We start from the raw sequence: 15,117 nt of genomic DNA, 5'->3' as shown, positions 1-15,117 counted from the left end.
GTCTGATCACATCAACATGGTAGACTAGTAATCTGCCAGCAGGGTCAGGAGAGGAGGGCAGCTATGAGGAGCTGTGGTATCCACAGGGGTCCCGAGGAAACAAACACCACCAACACCAACACCACCAACACCACCACCACCACCACCAACACCACCACCACCACCAACACCACCACCACCACCACCACCAACACCACCACCACCACCAACACCACCACCAACACCACCACCAACACCACCACCAACACCATCACCACCACCAACACCACCACCAACACCACCACCAACACCATCACCACCACCAACACCACCACCACCACCAACACCATCACCACCACCAACACCACCACCAACACCAACACCACCACCAACACCACCACCAACACCACCACCAACACCACCACCACCACCAACACCACCACCAACACCACCACCAACACCAACACCACCACCAACACCACCACCAACACCACCACCAACACCACCACCACCACCAACACCACCACCAACACCACCACCACCACCAACACCACCACCAACACCACCACCAACACCACCACCAACACCAGTGTACCGTGTGATATTGGGGTCATATTTAGTTACGGTTTGAGGTTGTGTGTGCGTGGCAGGATGAAGTTATCAGATACTTTGGTTTTACATCCGCTACAAAGCTTTGCAGACACTCTTAATACTTTTCTGACTACTAACTTTATTAAAATGTTAGAATTTTATAGCTGGAAATAAGAAAGCTGAAAAATGCAAATGACAGCAAAGCAAGAAATGAAGAAAGGCAGAGAAGAACATTTAAAAGTTTATTGAGCTTCAACACAGATTGCAAGAAGTGGAAACACAGTAGGAGTGAAACGTACAAATCATTGAAAGAAACACGAACAGGGAGGTTTAGCGAAGCTTTGTTTCCAAGCCTCCAAGACCCTGTCTTCCACTGCAATCCTAAAAGACTATAAAAATACTATTTATTTCACTTGTGCAGCTTGAAGAATAACCTGTCTGAGTTTTTACACGCTGCCTTTAAAAACCTTTACGCACATTCATGAAACACCGCTTGCCTTTCAGCTTTGCCTCAAGACACTCATATTCAGTATAGCAACGATTTTGTCTTAAAAAAAAAAGAATATATAGCGAAAGCACGTTTTAAAAGTTATATATATATAAAAAACTAACTTCACTATGAGTTGAAGTGTGTGGCACATATCCGGTGTCAGGCCTGGGTGTGGTGTTTCAGCTCCTGCTTGACCTTTGACCGTGCTGACCTCACGGGGCAGAGGGAAGCCTTACTTGACGCTCACAGCGGTGCCGTTGTGGATGGACTCCATGACTGCGGCCAGCCGGCTGCAGAGGTCATGAGGGGCGCTGGACCGGACTGTGGGAGGGTCCTTCAACACCACCGTCTCTGCCGAAGAGTCCAGAACTCTGGGGAGAAACTCTCCCAGTTTCTCCTGCAGGGAGTCTGGGTGGGGGGGGGGGGGGGGGATTTAGACTTTCTGTCTAGAACACACACACACACAACCAGGTGACCCTCACACACACACACACACAGCCAGGTGACCCTCACACACACACACACAGCCAGGTGACCCTCACACACACACACACAGCCAGGTGACCCTCACACACACACACAGCCAGGTGACCCTCACCGTCAAGGTCCTGGCCCAGGTAGGAGCACCACTGGTTGCGTATGGTCTCCATGGTGACCAGGTCGTCCTGCTCCAGCGCATCTCGGCTCATCAGGTGCATGCAGGGAATCACTGCCTCGTTTATGATGGCCACGCCCTCCTCCACACCCTCTGCCTCCGCGGCCTTGAACATCACCGCTGCAGTATCATTCACCTCCTGGGGGGGGGAGAGAGGAGAGTCACAATGTCAGTCTTGAGGAAGATGGAGCAGACCAACTGGTTTGTCATCGGTGACAAGAGAACAGCTGACTTTGAGGCACTTCCTCCGGTAGAGAGCGATGAGGGTCTGGTCCACGCCCCTCCTCTCTCCTCTCCCCAGCAGGGCGCCGTTGCTCTGGTGGGCGTGGCACAGGTAGCTCAGCGCCTCCCGCGGCCTGGGGAACCATGACGACCAGGTGAGAGCAGATCATCACACACACACACACACACATGCTTATGGACAGAGGTACACACTCACTCACACAGACCCTTGCTTGATTTATTATGCGAGAAGGTCACCCTCCCCCCCACACACACACACATTCAGACGCCACATTGTTCACGCACCTACGCACACACACACATTCCCATTCAGTGTAAACACACACGAACGAGCAAGGCTGGTCACGTAGGGCACAGACGAGTTGTCATGACAACACCTACTTCCCATGCTGGTAGTGTTCCAGGCCGGTCAGCAGGTAGGCACACACAGTCCTGAAGAGGCTGTAGTCATCATGCCACTGCTGAGAGAGAGAGAGAGACAGGCACACAGTGAGACAGACACACAGTGAGACAGGCAGACAGTGAGACAGACACACAGGAACACCGGCAGACAGACACAAAGACAGACAGACACAGACAGGCAGGTCTAACATTATTATAACCGTTATTACAAGTGTTAACATCAGGTGTTCAGGGCCTGTCTGTGTACTGTACTATGTGCTAATGACACATTCAGATTGGTACACTAATGTGGTAAATACAGATTACGTGGCGCAAAAGGACACTTTAACGTAACTTTAATGATGAGGGGAAATATGAGGGCCTGGAGACATTCTGGGGTTGGTAGGGTGGGGTTTGGAGGGAAGGAAGGGTGGAGGTGGGCAGAGCGGAGGGTGGAAGGGTGGAGGGTTGGAGGTGGGCAGAGAGGAGGGTGGAGGTGGGCAGAGAGGAGGGTGGAGGTGGGCAGAGAGGAGGGTGGAGGTGGGCAGAGCGGAGGGTGGAAGGGTGGAGAGTTGGAGGTTGGCAGAGAGGAGGGTGGAGGAGGGTGGAGGCAGAACGTACCATGTACTCGTCCATGTCCATGTCCTCAGGCTTGATAAGGCGCAGCTTGGAGCGGGCCTCCCTCATGATGCTGATCGCCCTGGAGACAGGAGAGGAGACAGGAGACAGGAGAGGAGACAGGAGACAGGAGACAGGAGACAGGAGACAGGAGAGGAGACAGGAGACAGGAGAGAGGAGACAGGAGACAGGAGACAGGAGAGGAGACAGGAGACAGGAGAGGAGACAGGAGACAGGAGACAGGAGAGGAGACAGGAGACAGGAGACAGGAGAGGAGACAGGAGACAGGAGACAGGAGAGGAGACAGGAGACAGGAGACAGGAGACAGGAGAGGAGACAGGAGAGGAGACAGGAGACAGGAGACAGGAGAGAATAATCATAAAGAATGAAGGTTATCGTATGTGTGTTTTTGAGGAAATACCAAGTCAGAGACAGGACAGATGAATGTGGGGGACACGTGTCCCCCACAATTTTTTAGTTTTGTGCCGACCTGTCGTCGAAGCTGAGGTTGCGGTCGGTGAACTGCTCCAGCAGGGTGCGCTCCACCACGCGGTTGGGGGCCTGGTTCTGGAACAGGTAGACCAGGATGTGCTGCAGGCGTGGGTCCTCCTGGGGTGAGGCCTCTGTCTGGGACAGCTCCAGCAGGCGGGAGTACTCCTCGTGGAAGGCCTGGAGGGGGGAGGGGAGGTCAGGGAGACACCTGGACACGTCTCTCTGAAGGTGGGGTGTGATGCTCTGAGCCCCACCTTGATGAGGCCGGCCTCGGGGCCGTCATGGTCGAAGGCCTGGCGGGCCTTAGCGATGGCCATGATGACTCCCTGCATGGCTGGGGTCAGCATCATCTGCACACATCACAACACACAACAATCAACAGCAGCCAATCAACAGCAGCCAATCAACAGCAGCCAATCAACAGCAGCCAATCAACAGCAGCCACTCCCCCCCTCCCCCTCTCCCCCTTTCTCCCCCTCCTCACCTCCTCGTTGTATCCGTCTGCGTCTGCCCTCACCAGGATCCGGCCCACGTTGGGGATCTCCACCTCTGACACGGAGCTCTCTGACGTCTGCCTCTGCCTGCCCGGGACTGCCTCACCTGCCTCGCCCGCCTCGCCTGCCTCGCCTGCCTCACCCCCAGAGTCAGGCCCCGGGGCGCCCGCCTCAACCTCGCTGGCCTGGGGCTCTGTCTGGGGGGTGGGGGACGAGGGGGAGGAGGAGGAGGGGGGGGAAAGGGGGCGAGTGTCTGCTGTGGAAGTCATCTCTGGAGGGGGAGGCTGGGGGAGGGAGGGAAGGGGGGATTTAGAATCATTTTAAAATGATATTGATGATAACGTTTGGGTTAGGGTTTAGGTTACGCCTTCTCTGCAGTGTCAGTGATCAAGTCAGTGGTGGTAGATTCAGGACCACTACCATACTTGGCCACTAGAGGGCACAGGATCCCCAGTAATGAGGAAGCAGCTTTCTCAGGTCCATCAGAGACACCACTCACAGGCGCATGCCCTCTGCCACGAAAACAGGACAAAGTACTCAAATACAACGCTTATATAAGCTTATGTCATCAACGTAACATTGTACGACCCACTTTCAACAACCACACTACAGTCCGAATCCTCCAGTTAATCGCCATGTTACAGTTAGGTGTCATGCACACACACACACACACACACACACACAGGGTCAGACAGCACATTAACGTTTTTCAATCCTTCCCAGAAACAGCCTGAGAACCTTCCCAGACCAGAGCAGACCCTTCCTGGTCAGAGCAGACCCTTCCTGGTCAGAGCAGACCCTTCCTGGTCAGAGCAGAGACTCCAGCCTTGCGCAGGTCTCTCTCTGTCTCCCTAGGGGGGAGGGGAGGAACAGGGTAGTTCAACACTCCTTGAACTCTCTGACCAGACACTGGGTCTGTTAGTGACCCTTAGACCCCCCCTCCCCCCACTCTGACAGCTAAAGTATCCTCCTGCCCCCACTCCCACCCCTAGGGAGCTAAACTACCCCACCCCCATATCTGCCACCTGAGCACCGGGAATGTAAAGATGGCAGGCAGAACTCAGTGCCCTTCAGACGGGAGGGAGGGAGGGAGGGAGGGAGGGAGGGAGGGAGGGAGGAGGGAGGGAGGGAGGAGGGAGGGAGGGAGGGAGGGAGGGAGGGAGGGAGGGAGGGAGGGAGGGAGGGAGGGAGGGAGGGAGGGAGGGAGGGAGGGAGGGAGGGAGGGAGGGAGGGAGGGAGGGAGGGAGGGAGGGAGGAGGGTGGAGGGAGGGAGGGAGGGAGGGAGGGTGGAAGGAGGGTGGAGGGAGGGAGGGTGGAAGGAGGGAGGGAGGTTGGAAGGAGGGAGGGAGGAGGGAACTCGACTACATTCACATACATAACAAGCGCACAATAACAAATGAGGTGAAAACACGAACATAACCTCCCAACACGTGGATACAGGAGGACTGAGTTCCAACCCAGGTCAGGGACACACAAGGACAAACACACACAAGGACAAACACACACACCCAGCCACACATCATGGGGGTTTGTTCGTCTATTAGGCCACACCTACTAATACCAGTGAGTCAGGCTGTCATTATGCTGAAAACACATCTGCAGCATCTTGACAGCAGCACCCTGCAGTAGGACTAACAAGCTACACTTGTGTATATAGAACACACGGCCTAGATTGTCTGTGACCTATATACCTAACAGCCCCTCTCCACTCTGAACAAAAATGCACCCACACACACCCACACACACAGACAGGCAGACACACATACACAAACACACAGGCAGACACACACACCCACACACACACACACACAGGCAGACACACGTACACACAGACACACACACGCACACATGCACCCACACAGACCCCCCTCTTCACACACACCTGGCTGTGTGCCTCCTCCTCCTCGGAGGCCCCAGGGGGCCCAGCAGCAGACAGGTCGCTCCCAGGGCTGGGGGTCTGGCCGGGGGGCCCTGCAGCAGACAGGTCGCTCCCAGGGCTGGGGGTCTGGTCGGGGGGCCCAGCAGCAGGCAGGGGGGGGTCTTGTGGACGAGTGCCGGCAGAAACAGCTCATCAACACCACAATTTCATCATTTAACAGATGCTTTTATCTTCAGTAATGCACACATACAAAATTGTAAATATAGAAGGCCAACTGTTAGGGCGTACAGGGAGGATACATAAACAAGTTTGTTTTCGGTCTGTGGAGGGGTTGATTGATGTTATAAGTTGGTACAAAAATCCCAGAGTGATACATTTCCTTTTAAAGATTTAGCTGTGTTAGTGTAACTCCACATGAACTTTGACCCTCACCAACCAGATCTGTGATGTCTAAAATCCAGGCTAAAGCCTTACCATAGCGGCCTGGGTTCAAATCCGGCCTGGGGCATTGCTGCATGTCCTCGCCTCCCCCCTCCCTCCCTCCCTCCCTCCCTCCCTCCCTCCCTCCCTCCCTCCCTCCCTCCCTCCCTCCCTCCCTGCCTCCCTCCCTCCCTCCCTCCCTCCCTCCCTCCCTCCCTCCCTCCCTCCCTCCCTCCCTCCCTCCCTCCCTCCCTCCCTCCCTCCTTCCCTCCCTCCCTGCCTCCCTCCCTCCCTCCCTCCCTGCCTCCCTCCCTCCCTCCCTGCCTCCCTGCCTCCCTCCCTCCCTCCCTCAAATACATCCTCAAAGTTCATGACAAACCTTCATGTTCCTCCACTGGCTCCACCGCCCTTTCCTCCTCTGTCACCGGGCTCTGTTCTGGCTCCGCCCCCAGAGGCCCTGTTGTCGCAGGGGCGGGGCTTGTGGGTCTGGAGGATGTGGGCGGGGTGACCACGCCCCCCTCCTCCCGCGTGATAGGCTGCTGGCAGCACTGCTCCTCCCAGTCCTGGAGCTCCCGCTGGAAGCAGCGGTTGTCCTCGTGGACGTAGCGCCGCAGCGCGGGCGTCAGGGAGTCCAGCCCCTGCAGGGCCTGACCCGTCTCATCATCCGTGTCCTCTGAGGGAGAGGAAGTGACAGGATAAACACTCACAACGATTTGGATCAAACTGACGTCGAGTAACATCACCTAAACAGCTCTCAGGAGGATGTCACTGAGGGCATCTGAGAATCCAGCCACTGGTCTGTATGTTGTACGTTACTATGATGACCGGTCGTTATATATAAATGTCAAGGAATAGTTAGCAAATGTACGAACGTTCCCGACAGTCCATACATTTTCTGATATCCCCTTCCTTGGACCAAGCTACACACCCTACAGTGCATCTCTACCCACGTGAAACCTCCCGTAAACGAGTCCCTCCGTGCACCAAGACGGAGGGATGCGTACGCAGGGCGCGGCTACCTGAGATGAGGCTGGGCATCCTGCCGTCGATGTACATGAGGCAGTAGGCGCTGGCGTTGGTCATTCCTCCATAGGAGTCCCTCACCAGCTCCTCCCAGGACGCCTCGCTCACCAGGACGTCGTTGTACTTCATCCAGCGCTGGCCGGCGTGGTCGTAGATGTACGCCCAGTAGTGTCCGGCCGACGCCTGGCCCTCGTGCACCAGCACGGCGTGGAGCCGGTATGGCACCTGCAAGCGGCACAACCACCCATGATAACCACATGATAACCACATGTACACGATAACTACACAATAACTACACAATAACTACACAATAACTACATGATAACAAATACGGATGATAAGAGGGGGGTTGGAGGAGTGTGTGTGGGGGGGAGGTGTGTGTGAGGGAGGGGAAGTGTGTGTGTGTGTGTGTGTGGGGGGGGATCAGTGTGATGGACAGGATTAGACGAGAGGCGAGGATCCTACCTGACAGAGGCTGTTATCACAGTACATGCCCTCCAGCGCTTGACTGACCCTGTCGATGCTGGCCTTTAGTTCTGAGAACACACACACACAGAGTGAGACACACACACACACACACGCAGACATGCATGTTGAGACACACACAGATCTATTCAGTGCACCTGCGGCAAGTACACACAAACACACACACACACACTCAGACTTTCTAGACATAACATGGTAACTGCTAGTGTCATGCAGCCAAGCTTCACTGGAAGAAGATGATGATAGAGATGAATGATGTGGTCGGTTCAGAGGGCTTCAGATCACCGTTCATGCTGTTCTCCACCTCGCTCCTCCAGCGAAGGAGGCAGGCCTTGACGGAGCGCAGCTCCTCCTCCGACACGCTGTGGGGGGCGGGGTGAGGGGGCACGTCCATGGGGGGCCTGCACTGGGTGAAGGGCTTGTAGATGGGGGTCCTCTGCTGGCACGACGAGGGGTCCGACCACCCGGGCGCCCCGGGGTCAGGGCGGCTGGAGAGATGCCGGCAGGATCAAAATGTATCGATCAGTCATCAATCTCTTCCATCATTTCAATGAGAGTACTGTAATTACATAATACAATAATGCTAACAAGGCACTGCGACGCTTTCACAACCTTTTGTGAGCTTTTCTAAAAACTTCTATTCACTCTGGCCACTCCTGACGGCGAGGACTGACGTCAGGAGGCCAGAGCTGTGCTGAAGCTGCTTCACAGGGTGAATCTCTCCCTTCTCAGGAGCGTGTTCATGGGTCACACACACAGCAGGAATACAGCGCAGCATGTTTACTCTGAAGGGTCTGACCCGGAGGTTGAGTAAGCACTCCAAACACAAGAAAAGCACTTGATTGAGCAAGCAGCAGAAACCGGAAGCTTCTCAATTCAGCGTCTGGACCACTGAGATGCAGGAAGGCAGGACGTGTTCAACAGGACGGCTTCACACACACACGAGTGAAACAGCCCTGACGACGACAACTCGAGAATAAACCGAAAAGCTTGAATTAAAAGCGCCAAGGGTGGGGGTGCTTACGTGCTGTCGTCAGGATGGGGGTCCGGGTGTGGGGGGCCCGGGGGCGTGGGGGAGGAGGAGGAGGCCTGCCTCACATCCTCAGCTGGGGACAAGCTGGTGGGCTTGGTGGTGGCAAACTCCAGCATGTACTGGAGCATGTCGGCTAGGGGGTACTTGGCAGGACCAGAGCCATAGTTCTTATAGCTGGAGAAAGGTTACACACGGTGAGGCCACACTGGAACTGGATATTACCAAAACAATATGTCACACAACTAAAAGTAGAGACTGAGGGAGAGAGAGAGAGAGAGCAACAGAGAGAGAGAGAGAGAGAGAGAGAGAGAGAGAGAGAGAGAGAGAGAGAGAGAGAGAGAGAGAGAGATAGAGAGAGAGAGAGAGAGAGAGAGAGAGAGAGAGAGAGAGAGAGAGAGAGAGAGAGGAACAGGTAGAAAGAGAGAGATAGAGAGAGAGAGAGAGAGAGAGAGAGAGAGAGAGGAACAGGGAGAAAGAGAGATAGAGAGAGAGAGAGAGAGAGCAACAGAGAGAGAGAGAGAGAGAGCAACAGAGAGAGAGAGAGAGACAGAGAGAGAGAGAGAGAGAGAGAGAGAGAGAGAGAGAGAGAGAGAGAGAGAGAGAGAGAGAGAGAGAGAGAGAGAGAGAGAGAGAGAGAGAGAGAGAGAGAGAGAGAAGAACAGTGAGACAGAAAGAGAGAGAGAGTAAACTCACCACTCCAGTTTCTGCTGCAGGACGGTGAGTTGCTCCTTCAGTCTCCTCACTTCTCCTCGTCTGTCGTGGGTCTGTTGGACGTTCTTGTGAAGATATCTGCTCAACACACATCCAGCAGAGGGAAAAACACCTGGTCAAATCGACCACATCGGCAGTCAACAGAGCTGAGGTGATGTGGACCCATGTTCTGCACCTGTCCATGTAAATGATCTGAGGGAACTCCAGCTTCTTGTGGATCTTCTCAGGGCGACCGAGCTGGGTGTTGAACTCAAACCTGGATAGTTCAAAGGTCAGGACAGGTGGTAGCTTTGAGAACCATCTCTGCAACAGAGAAACATCACATCTGTTTATTTTTTAACACTCTGAAACGTAGATTTTTATTTATTTATTGTAATTCTTTTTACCTGGAAGTTGCTCACCTCCCTGCCAGATGTAATGGTTTGATCCGAGTGCAGAGCTTCGATCTCCCCCTCCACCATGGCACCTTCCAGACACTCATCCAGGTTGTTGAAACCATTCACTTGCAGGGGGTACTGACCAAACTGCTCAATATTGGACAAGGTTTTACCTAAATATTCAAATGCACATAGGACAACTGAGCGCAGTGTAGGTTGCTTCGTCCCGTGTGTAATAAACCCTGGATTATTTCCAGACGCACAAAAATCATATTTCTCTCATGTGAAATCCATATATTAGGGACTAATACGTTGACTGGTTTCTTTATTAAAATTGTTACTCAATTTGATCTTTGAAATAGGTGCATATTGCATTAATAACTCTGTTACCAAATTGTTGTTCAGAAGAGGAAGAGTTGTGATCTAATTTGTGATTAAATTCGAAATCTTACATCAATGAAAAATACCATGTTATTGCTGCTCACCATCGAGGGTTCTCTCTGCTACAAACGTCCCGTAGAACAGCTGAACCATGGGGTTCTCCTCCTTATCCTCAGGGTTCCTGCACACAAGATATCATGTCAGAACAGAACATCAACATAACAAACACGACATGAGCCGCTTTCTGAAGCCATGTGGAAGCTGGACTTACTTCCCGTTGGCAGCCAGCTGAAAGGCATCCTCCAGCCAGTCCAGCAACTTGTGTGTGAACTCACTCACATCCTGGAACGTCCAGGAGACAAGTTACAGGAGACAGAGTGTGTGTGTGTGAGTGTGTGTGTGTGTGAGAGAGTGTGTGTGTGTGTGTACCTGCTGGGCCTCGCTGGATCTGAAGGCCTCTCTGAGCAGGTCGACGGCGGCGGAGGGATCTATGAACCTGCGTGACGAGCCCAGCAGGAGGGCGAAAAGGCAGCGCAGCTCCTGCATGAAGGCTACGTTCCTCTTGTCCTGTCACACACACACCCATCAGGTGACAGCACACACACACACACACACACACACACACACACACACACCCATCAGGTGACAGCACACACACACACACACACCCATCAGGTGACAGCACACGCACACACACACACACACCCATCAGGTGACAGCACACACACACACACACACACACTCATACCCACGTCTCCTGTGTTCCACTTACAGAGTTGCTCTTGCATTTCTCCAGCAGGCGTTCTGTCAGACAGTAGTTCAGAACCAGCCGGCGGAACACTGGGAGGTGGAACAGGGACTGAAACACAAACACACTTGTGTTACGCTGGCCTGGGTAACTGTGTACAGATAAAGACTTCTATGCCTTATGTACAGACAAAGTCATTTACAAACCATATAGACATATTCACCTACTAATTCCAAGGACGATATCATATTTCATGTTCTCCAGGAAATGAAACAATACCTTATCTCACATTTAACTGTAGAGTGATCTAAGATACACCGCAGAAACATGAGCTGCCTTCCAAACATGGCCACTTAGTCTCAATCAGATACCAAAACATCATCAGTGTTTCACAAAGCAGAAAGTTCAACCTCACGACCTTTAGCATTCCAGACTTCTCCCACTCACGTAATTAGTCCTATCTTCTAATGATATTTCCTTGGGGTTTTTTGAGCTCCTAATCGATATCGGGGCATATCTGAACCAAATCAAGACGAACGAGGCCTCCTAAACGAGGGTCTAATCTAGCGACATAAACTCATTCCAGCCTGGCTGCAGACTTCATCGCTCTCTCTATCATCACAACACTGTGCTATTTAATTACCCCCTCGCAGTCTATCAATATCAATGAAGGCTTGAGTTTCAGTGGAGCTACCTGATAGGTTGGGCTAAATTCAGTCTGGAATGGACTCTTAATAGAATTAGGAGAAAGCGAGAAGCTTTTTGCGTTGGGAAAGAAAAGCCCACGCCTCATCTTCCCCAGGCTTCCTGACGGTCCAGATAACTTCGTTTGCACACTAAAGGTTGGTTAGCGACAACAAGTTGAAACGTGATCCTCAGAAATGTTTGCTCTGGTTGAGAAGCCAAGCGGAGAACACAGGCAGGGTTTTGGAAGTCTAAGATTCCTGCAGTTGGACACAAACCGACAAGTGTATTGTTGTAATTTATTCTTGAGGTAATGTGTGCTTTCTCGTGCCACCAGATTTCTAAAAAAGGTTTTTGAAGGGTGTCTGAGAGTATAATGTGGTCGTCACATGCTCAAGCTAATTAGTCAGTGTATAAAAAGCAGAGGTCATATTTCCTCGACAAGATGTGTCCGATATCATTTGCAGGCCGAAGCAAAAACAATATACCTCTCAACTTTTCAATCAGGGAACTTCCTCTGGGGGTTTACAAGACACTTGTCCAGCTTAGAGTCTCTCCATCTTCTGAGTATGGTCCTCAAGTCCTTTCCTAACTCGGTTTCAGTAAACTATTTGTATTTGTTGAGTTACAACGTTCTCAGAGTTGAAGAGAAAGCTACAACACACAAACTGGTGGCTTTCCCGTCTCTCTAACTGTCCCAATCCCCAAACACAGAAGCAGAAAAGGCCTGAGCCAGCCAGGTGTTCCAGGCGCAGGCCAGCTCACCTGGATGACAGCGCTGAACCAGCAGGTGTTGCCTATGTTGCGGAGCCCCACGGGCCAGCCCTCCACACGGACCCAGTCTGCTGGACTGCAGCTCTCTCCCTGGGCCTCGCACCTCTTCCTCTTCACCCGGGCAGCGCTGTCCTCCGCACTCGCCTCCAGAGCCCTGGGACACAGCACGACTCAGTGACACGGGAACTCACCTTCACGCTCACCAGGGTCTGACCAGAGCGTACCTGGTGAGGCCTGACTGGTACGTACCTGGTGAGCTCCCTCTCCTCCTCCTGTTCCTCCTGGGACTGCTGCAGGCTCAGTTCTATGGCGGTCTGGAGGTCATCTTTAGGGGGAGCTGCAGACAAGGATGGACCATCAACACCCACGCCTCCCTCCCTCCCCTCCTCCACCCTCCTCCCCCAGAGGAATCCTACCTTTCCTGTCGTCCCAGGCCTCCTGGTGGGCGTCAGCGGCAGTGAGCTCCCTGGCTTCCTGGTCCTCCCCTGCAGACTGAGCAGTTAGAAGTCCCACGGCACGGCTGATGTCCCCCTGGCTGGCCTGGAGAGGACACACACACAGGGAGGGTTACCTCCTGCAGGGGCAGGGGGTCTGGGAGGGTTACCTCCTGCAGGGGCAGGGGGTCTGGGAGGGTTACCTCCTGCAGGGGCAGGGGGTCTGGGAGGGTTACCTCCTGCAGGGGCAGGGGGTCTGGGGGTGAAGAGAGTGCTACTCACGCTCAGGGCTGTGTGGAGGACCTGGGCATCCTGTATCCCAGTGATCTCTCTGAGCTGGTTGATCAGCATCTGGCTCTTGGGGGAAGAACCAGGAGAGACGGGCTGTTAGAACACAGACACAAAGTCAACTCAATGTTTTAGACCAGACATTCCCGACCTTTCCCACTTTGCGGCCCACTTGCATTGCTTAAATATTTCTGCGGCCGCCCAACACATCCGTTTTACTTATCACACGTTTAACAACACCACAGGAGCCAAACAGTTTGCTTTCATGGCTAAATGTATTTGAGCAATCAAAGAGGACAAAGTGTCCATCAGTGCCACAGTAAGCACACATTGTAAAGAGAGGTAACCTGAGTAACTACCACGGCCAGGTCAGGTCTAGAACTTCCGGTGAAGTTAGAAACTTGATTTTTTATAACCAGAACAGGTTGTTACCCCTTAGTTATTGCTCTCTTATTAACCCTACACTTAGATTGCTTGCCTTTTCGCCTATTTTAATCGACCAATAACAGGAAGCCCTCACAGAGATCTTTACCGTTTACAGATGTTTGTTACAAACTGAGAAAGGCATGTTACACTACATTATCCATAGGGAACAAATATGACAGACCATTTGTTTATGTGAGTTAACATTAACAATGAGCAAACAAGCTGACCAATAATTAAGTACATTATAATGCAGATACAATTTTTGCCTCAAATTTGTTTGCCTCAACCTCAGGCTGTGATTGTATGACTGATCTGCATGTGTGCATGTATGACCAAGACAACCCTGCCACCTTAGTCTTCAGTGACTCGTCTAAAGGTAAACCATGTTCAGTCAGCCTAAATCCAGCGTGTCATGCAGCCAGCCAGACATGCTAGCCCAGCCCTACACAGCTAGATGAATATAGACCAGCTGGGGGGGCTATATCAAGTTTCCTCTACGCACTAGCAGCTGTAAATGTCAGAGTAACTGTGTGAAGACTACCAGACGACCCCCCCTCTCCCTGCGCACACACACACACACACACACACAGCGAGCTGGGAGGAGGCAGACTTATATGGAGAGCTGGGTTGTGTATGATCTCTCTCTCTCTCAGTCAGTCTCTATTTTGGGCCCTTGACATGGATAGCAGCGCTTCTGTTATCGTTCCACTCACCTGCCTCTGGGGCTTGACTGACACGAGCAGTGGGTGTTTCTAACAGGACCAGAAAACAGACACACACACACACACACACACACCAAACATCTCTTGGTTGTGAACAAAAACTCAGGTGGCAGGTGGAGGTCATTCCTTGTTGGAGAAGTCTGGGGATTGCTGGGAGTGTGGATGAAGAACAGACATCTACTGCAATGTTTACAACTTCGTTTATATTCTTGATGTAAAGTCAGGCTGTTTGGCAAGCTCCACTCGCTGTAAAGTCTTTTGTATCCCTTTTTCATTCATTAAAGCAAAGGTAACACGGCCATAGCCTATAATTTGGGGACTTAAACATGACATAATTACTGTATTGATGGTTGGTCCAGTATGACCTGGTTAGTGGAACAAAACACAGATACAGGCGACATGACGGCTGTGTAAAATGGGCCTTCGGGTATTTAAGTAGGCTATTATTAGTCGTTACCAACTGTGAATGAACGTCGAACACCGCCTACATCAAACTACATTTTGTATTTTCTCCTTATCACTAAAATAGTTGTAAGAAGTAAGAGTGTTTTTGGTTAGTTGCTGTTGACTTTCACGTGCAAGGTTAGATCATACATTAACTTGTTGCACTCTAGTTCTGAGCTCACCGAATTCGTTGAGTTCTCTCCATGTTCAATCTGCTGTTCGATTCTCATGGCAGCAGAGGCCGAAAATCTTGATGTTTTTCCTTAGTTCCTCTAGTCCCGAGTCAGACTTAGTCCATCTGTCAAACACCCACACACGAACCAGGAGAGCCTGCGCTTCTTCGC

At 52.3% G+C, this 15,117-nt stretch overlaps 1 protein-coding gene across 7 annotated transcripts; it reads right to left on the bottom strand.

The window, feature by feature from the left end:
- Positions 1-799: 799 nt before the first annotated feature.
- usp28 (ubiquitin specific peptidase 28) lies at positions 800-15,116 on the bottom strand. Of its 7 annotated transcripts, none has more exons than XM_084683514.1 (27): positions 14,956-15,116; positions 14,321-14,359; positions 13,176-13,277; positions 12,876-12,999; positions 12,709-12,796; positions 12,451-12,613; positions 11,026-11,112; positions 10,683-10,820; positions 10,525-10,595; positions 10,358-10,434; positions 9,882-10,045; positions 9,671-9,798; positions 9,478-9,573; positions 8,776-8,958; positions 8,037-8,239; positions 7,731-7,801; positions 7,262-7,490; positions 6,622-6,915; positions 5,826-5,983; positions 3,934-4,227; positions 3,704-3,799; positions 3,448-3,626; positions 2,961-3,039; positions 2,340-2,416; positions 1,948-2,071; positions 1,659-1,854; positions 800-1,468 (listed from the first exon to the last, which is right to left on the bottom strand). In XM_084683514.1, the coding sequence occupies exons 1-27, from the start codon at positions 15,001-15,003 to the stop codon at positions 1,293-1,295; spliced, it is 3,684 nt and encodes a 1,227-aa protein (XP_084539640.1). In that variant the 5' UTR covers positions 15,004-15,116; the 3' UTR covers positions 800-1,292. The 7 variants fall into 7 exon arrangements, with proteins under 7 accessions (XP_084539640.1, XP_084539639.1, XP_084539641.1 ...); XM_084683513.1 differs by having other exon boundaries at positions 2,340-2,419; positions 14,956-15,115; XM_084683515.1 differs by having other exon boundaries at positions 2,340-2,419; positions 9,897-10,045; positions 14,956-15,115.
- Between the last annotated feature and the right edge of the window lies 1 nt (position 15,117).

The sequence above is a fragment of the Hypomesus nipponensis genome, chromosome 20 (genome assembly GCF_054491055.1).
Source record: "Hypomesus nipponensis isolate SF chromosome 20, ASM5449105v1, whole genome shotgun sequence".
Classification (NCBI taxonomy): Eukaryota; Metazoa; Chordata; class Actinopteri; order Osmeriformes; family Osmeridae; genus Hypomesus; species Hypomesus nipponensis.
The sequence above is the reverse complement of the archived record's forward strand: the minus strand, read 5'-3'. Positions and strand labels throughout refer to the sequence as shown.